The 6,771-nt window shown below is 42.4% G+C and overlaps 1 protein-coding gene across 2 annotated transcripts in view; it reads right to left on the bottom strand.

Annotated features, from left to right (window-relative positions):
- Positions 1-3,178: 3,178 nt before the first annotated feature.
- TAOK3 (TAO kinase 3) overlaps positions 3,179-6,771 on the bottom strand; it is a 93,110-nt gene continuing 89,517 nt past the window's right edge. For both annotated transcript variants that reach the window (XM_003789930.3, XM_023513315.1), the window contains 2 exons: positions 5,444-5,626; positions 3,179-4,437 (listed from right to left, as the gene is read on the bottom strand). In XM_003789930.3, the coding sequence (XP_003789978.1) occupies positions 4,276-4,437; positions 5,444-5,626 (345 nt within the window). In that variant the 3' untranslated portion in view covers positions 3,179-4,275. The remainder of the gene's footprint in view (positions 4,438-5,443; positions 5,627-6,771) is intronic.

Raw genomic sequence — 6,771 nt, 5'->3', positions numbered from 1 at the left:
CGGGCCGCCAAACAACAATGATGGTTGCAACCAAAAAATAGCCGGGCGTTGTGGCGGGCGCCTGTAGTCCCAGCTACTTGGGAGGTGGAGGCAGAAGACTTGCTTGAGCCCAGGAGTTGGAGGTTGCTGTGAGCCATGATGCCACAGCACTCTACCCAGGGGGACAGCTTGAGGCTCTGTCTCAAAAAAAAAAAAAAAAGAAAAAAAGAATTACATTCTCCTACCCAGTTAATGAGACATCACTGATAAAGCATTCCCTGACATTCCCAGGTCTGGAATTGCTGGAGTTCATTTCAACTCCTGGTAGCACCCCATATTTACGTTGTCATAACCCTTCATAGTCACTGTTGATTAGTCTATTCCTCACTTACTTCTAACTGAGGATTTAAACTATGAGTCTTCAGCACAGTGCCAAGCTCACCCATCTACCTCAGGCATAAGTAGATGCCCTATAAATGTCTTTTTTTTTTTTTCCTGAGACAGAGACTCACTCTGTCACCTTGGGTAGAGTGCTGTAGTATCACAGCTCACAGCAACCTCAAACTCTTGGGCTCAAGCCAACCTCTTGCCTCAGCCTCCTGAGTGTCTGGGGCTACAGGTACCCACCACAATGCCTGGCTAGTTTTAGAAATGGGGTCTTGCTCTTGCTCAGGCTGGTCTGGAATTCCTGAGCTCAAGCCATCTGCCTGCCTCAGCCTCCCAGAATGCTAAGATTATAGTGTGAGCCACCATGCCCAGCAATATTTCTTCCAGGAATGAGTATGCTCATCCTGGCACTTCAGATCTCCCTTACACTTCCCTACTTTTTCCTTTATTGATAGCACTCATCACCATTTATTGTATTGTTTTTTAGAGACAAAGTCTTAATCTGTAGCCCAGGCTGGAGTACAGTGGTATGGTCATAGCGCACTTAACCTCAAACTCCCGGGCTCAAGCGATCTTCCTGTCTCAGCCTCCCAAGCTGCTGGGAACTACAAGGGTGCACCACCATCATGCCTGGTTAATTTTTTTTTTATTTTTAAGTTTTTCAGAGACAGGGTCTCACTATGTTGCTCAGGCTGGTCTCACCTTCCTAGACTCAAGTTATTTTCCTCAGCCTCCCAAAGTGCTAGAAATTACAGTTGTGAGCCACGGCATTTGTTCCAGATCATTGTTACCAGTTTTCTCCCTAATGTAAACTTCACTAGGGTAATTCACCTGTTTGAGATACAATGGTGTATCAAACATCAACAGTGAGACAACACCATCTTCCATGGTGCAACATATAAGGTACTTCGTAAATATTCATTGAATGAACAATTTCAAATCCAGGGCAAGCAGTCCTTCCTTGCTAATATGCACAACAAACTTTTCTTTTAACTCAGGGAAGTTTTAGTATATTCTGGAAGAATCCAGAATGCTGGCTCTCCTCTCTGTCTCAGCACCTCTTTCTTGTTCCATCCTTGTCCTTGCCTTTCAAGTGGCTCCTCAGGAAGGTACTGGGAGTGGGAAGACTGTCTTTACCAGGTGTTAGGAGCAGAGACCCACATTCCTTCTTTCTGGTAACTCTGCCCTAAGAAAGACATAGCCTTAACAAACTTGTGGAGGGAACTTTTATAAAAGCAACACCTATAATCTCACAGACATAGTACCTTTTCACAAGTCACCTAGACATTTTTTTCACTTTAAGAGAGAAATGGATGCAATGGACTATAGGACATTTTTCTGCCTTACCAGTGACTGGATGGGTCCTGAAATCAGGTCTCAATTCGGACCTCACTGGGCCACTTACCCTGCACTGAGTTTATTTCTCCATCTGTAAGAGCAGGGGTCCTCAAACTTTTTAAACAGGGGGCCAGCTTACTGTCCCTCAGACCGTTGGGAGGGCTGGACTGTGGGCCCTGGGACGAGTCAGTTGCTAAGCAGGAGAGGCAGTGGTGGCAAAAACACCCAGCAGGTCGGATAAATATCCTAGGCGGGCTGCATGTGGCCTGCGGGCCGTAGTTTGAGGACGCCTGTCTAAGAGGCTAGGGTAGTATTCCATCACAGGGTAAGCACAAGCATGCAATGCAACGCACACCATCTATTTTTCTTGGATAATTATGTATCTTCTATCTCTGTCCAGTATTATTTTTAGATGTACCCAATACAGAAATGTCAATGAACTGATAATTATAAAAGGTTTATAGGGTTGGGGTTAACACATGCTGATAATTATTTTGTCATCTTACGAGTGTACTTGTTTTCGTCTAGCACAGCACTGTGAACATGACTGGTCACACTTCTCTGGGATAACTGAACATCCTCTAGCATAAAAATGATCTTCAGGTCATCCTTCTCAAGAGCAATTTCCAGCATCCAGGACTTCCAGTCTTAAGAATATGAGATCCTGCCAAGGTTGTTCTGACCCCCAAATCACATCCTCAAATTTACATTTTTCACTATCTTATTGTTATGCCTATGTAGGTCACTCCAAGATTGTTATGGTCCATTATTTCACTTCCAAGAAACACAGTTGACAGCATCCTTTCTGATTCATCCGTGCAAGTCTCAACTTGCTTGGTTTACTGGTGTTAGTGGGAGGGCTTCATTTCCATCTGTGTGGAGTTTGTTTCTTGATTTTTGTATTTCTCAAAACTTTCATAATGGCCCATGGATAGAATTGTTCTAATAAAAGCAGAATATGAGGGGAGAGAGATCTTTGATTACAGTGGGATTTTAAATATTTGGTTCTAATGCCTTTTCCGTAGCCTTCTGAGCGTACTCTATTTCTGCAACATCAGCTCCTATGCACGACCAGCATGTGGGAGGAGGGGAGGGAGTGCGTGTGCACAAGTGTGTTTTTCTATTTTAAGGGCAGAAAGATATAGGCGACCACTTGCCCACCTCAAACAGTACAACATCATCTTCAACACTGTAGAAAAACTTGGAAGACACAATTTTACCTGAAAATGTTGGATGGCTCTTCTTAGAGCAACCGAGGCCGAGGAGAACAATTCCAGGAGGGACGCTCTCCCTCTGAATTATTAACTGGTGAACCTAGAAGGGAAATCTCCTGCTACAATAACACAGCAAGGCAATGTGATGAACACTTTTATTTACAAATATAATTAAAAGCTCTGACAGTTATCATGCTCTTCCTTGGAACCTGAAAAATGTTTTGTTTTGTTTTTAAAGTGCATGCAAAAGAAGTAAAGCCTTTTTTTTTTCATCATTTTTTATTGTAAGAAAATACACAGTTTGAAAGTGTGAATAATGCAATATTTATGACCAAGATATGGGACTTAGGAAAGGGAAGGGATATAAAGAAAAAAGATCAAGATGATCTGATTGAGAGACAGTGTTGAACTCCAAATACTGAATTGGAAAAGGAGGAAGGTGGGGGAGGAACAGGAGGAGGAAGTAAAAAAATTTGATCAGAGAAACAGTTAAAATACAATATGAAAATAAGTAATACCTCTCCTTAAATTCCTTCTATACACAAAATACACGATTTGCCAAAGCCCAATTTGTGCTACTGGGATTCTGTGAGCTCCTTAAGTGTATTCACATCCTCTGCAACAGCAGAAAATGATTATGATACAATCAGAATATGCTGAAGACAAGTTAAACTCTTGCCAGCAGGTTCTTAAAAATCACAAGATCTCTTCACCCCACCCACCCCCCCATCCCCAAAAAAGTAATAATATGTCACCACTGATATGTACATCACAATTAGTTTCTGTAAAATGTATCAAATTTTCAATCTTTAATAAAACTTTGTTTTTTTTTTTTATTCCTGATGAATAAATACCAAAAAAATAAAATAAAATAAAATAATGCAGCAGCTAGTTAAGGTGTAAGGCTGCGGATATTGTGTCTCTCTCCCCCTTGGCATTTATTATTATTATTATTATTATTTTTTGCTTTACTTTCACAGATTGGTGGTAATGAGTGATTGCTTAAAGCGATATACATCCACTTCTTTGTTGTTGGTTTATTGGTTTTGTTAAAACTGTCTCAAAGATTTTCACTGAAACATTTTGAATCACATCAATACTGTGACGTGTACTATGAATAGAAGAGACGGCCAGGTTTTGGCCAGCACTGAAAGTTGACACGGGGGGAGGAAGGGGGCCCCTGATGGAGTAAGAATAAACAGGCACTAGTCCGACACGATGTCAGTAAGAGTAAGAGAGAGAGAGAGAGGGTGAGAGCAACGCCCGTTAAAATGGGGAATGTGGTTTTGCAGGGTCTGAAATTTTTTCTGTTTTCTTTTTTTTTTTTCTTTTTTTGTAAATGGCAAAAAATTTAACCTCATCTATAGTCCTCCTTAGGAAAATCTAATGTAACCAAATTCCCAAATCCCATTCTGAGGCTCTCCACGTCAAAAGTTTCAATCTCTCGCTCTTGCCTTTCCAATAGGTACTTTATTCTCTCGCTGCGTTCCTTCTGAAGGGCAGCCAGCTCCTCTTCAATCTGAAATAAGCACAGTGAGCGGTTGTTAATGGAATGCATCTCCTGCCCGGCACCCCCGTGCACACATCCCACACGCACACAGGAACTGAGAGTGACCTTGGCTGAGGAAGGCCAAAAGACTCCTGTGATAAACATATCTAATCAATTATATTTAAAACCGGCTCACAAGCATAACAATGTTTGGGGCCCATGTTGGGGTAGCACTGCCATTCTACCAAGCCAAGCAGCTGGGCTGATTTGGGTCAGTGTCCTATCTTAGCAGGGGATGGCTCAGGAGAAGCTAAAAGACACTCAAGCACAATTAGATTGTCCTGCTTTCCTGTAGAGAGCCAAACGCCTCCTGGGTCATTAGTAATTTAGTTCTGGAACAGGAGCTGAGAAAATAGTCTGTTACAGTGGTGTTAGGAAGGTAACTGGAAGAAAGTGCAAATAACTGGTTAAGCAAATAAATGCTTAACAGCTTTGAGCCGCTTTATGAAATCTTTTCTACTTCATATTCCCCAGAATATCTAAAGCAATGAATATTTCAATTGGGGATAACATTTAGTATGCACAGCAATATCTGCCTATCTTCATTTTAATTTTTTAGAAAGTGCCCTGCTGGTGATTTCTCTTGGTTTAAAAAATAGCCCAAAAGCCCATTTTGTATTTGTTTGGCAGCCATGCTATTAGCTCACAGTACCTTTCACATGTCACATCACCCCCCAGCTACCAGCGCCATTCCTCTGGCTGTGAGGGTGGAGGGTTTCCTAGCAGAGTACCAAAAAGGTTTAGGACGTGGGGTCACAATTATCCCAGTAACTTAACAGTTTTGAGCTTTAGTGCCCTGGCCTGTAGAATAGGGATACGACGCCTATTTCTCAGGGGTATTAGGAGCATAAATCATGCAGTAAATGGAAAATGCCTAGTTTCATCCTCCTTGAACTAAGGAGGGGTCCATGAATGGCAGCACCCCTTGACCGTCCCCCGCCCCAGCTGTACTCAACCTCCAATAACACTCTGGTACCTTCTGCTCAAGATGTGCTCTGCGCAGAGACACCCTCTGCTCTAGCTTCTGGAGCTCGCGTTCATGTTGTGCCTCTGTTTGCATCTTGATTTTGCTCTGGTAGGCGTTGAGAAGCTCCATTTCCTGCTGGAGCTGTAGCCTCAAGGCCTGGCATTCTGCTTCTTGAGCCTCATCTAGCCGTAACTGTGGGCACAGAAGACACACACTGTAATGCACCCTCACTTACGGCCCTTGCTGACTACTGCAAGAGGCTTCTTCTTTGGATTGAAATGAGTCCCCTTGGAAACATAGATGACCTGGGTACATTCAGAGGTAGGAATCAAAAAACAGTAAGGTCTGCCCAATGGGCTACAAAGTACTAAAAGCACATGCTTTTCCGTACAGTCTGAAACCACAGCGCCTTAGACACCCTAGGGATTGAGCCCTTGGGCTTTGTAGGTAGTCTCCTGAGATTACTGGGAGGATTAAATAAAAGAATTCATAGAAAAATCCTCTGTATGGTTCTCAATGCATACTAAGTGTTCAATAAACAGTAGCTGTTATCACTATTTTGGTTTTGACTAGATCAGTAGTATCCAACCTATTTTTTTCTCTGCTGCATGTTAGAATAAGAGTTATCTTGAGCTAAACATTAAATACACAAACACTAATGAAAACTGGTCAGAAAAAAAAAAAAATCCTTGTATACTTTTCCTGATACCCAACACCACAGATAAGCAAACAAAGTCCTCAAAACTTAGCATGCAAACTGTGGGCTGCAGGTTGGACACAGCCTAGGTCATTTCCTTATTTAGGCCTGTAGCCCTAAAACCACTTAGATGCACTTGGTTCTAAAAAAAAAAATGAATCCAATATCCATAAAGCTTGAGAAATACCCCACAGTACTGTTTTGCTCTTAGCAATAACGCTGGTCTCCACTGCTTGCTACACAAGTTACCCTGCTAGCAAGCCAATCTAAAATGCACGTGGCTCAAGAGCCCTTCACATAGAGGGTAGGTAGGGAACTCTGTCTGATGACACCAAGAAAGCCAGATCCTGTGTGGGCAGTGAACCAAGTCAGTCAGCAGAAACGCCAACCTCTCAACTAGCAGAGATGAAGATTTGGGGCCATAAGCAGTACTGTGTTTAGTACTGCCGCCTCATCCCGGGCTTGGCTTTGTCCAGACTTAGCGGGCTTTCAGTTTGATTAAGAACTATGAGATTAGAACCCTTGAGTCACATAGTTTTGTCTGCCCTGAGTTTATCCTCACATTTCCATAGAGACTGCTTTGCCAAAATACTTACTCTCCACCGTATGCACAATTTTTGACAATTAATACATCGCGATA

Source organism: Otolemur garnettii, unplaced genomic scaffold, assembly GCF_000181295.1.
Source record: "Otolemur garnettii isolate 467f Iridium unplaced genomic scaffold, OtoGar3 scaffold00038, whole genome shotgun sequence".
Lineage (NCBI taxonomy): Eukaryota > Metazoa > Chordata > Mammalia > Primates > Galagidae > Otolemur > Otolemur garnettii.
This window is presented reverse-complemented; position numbering and strand designations above follow the sequence as displayed.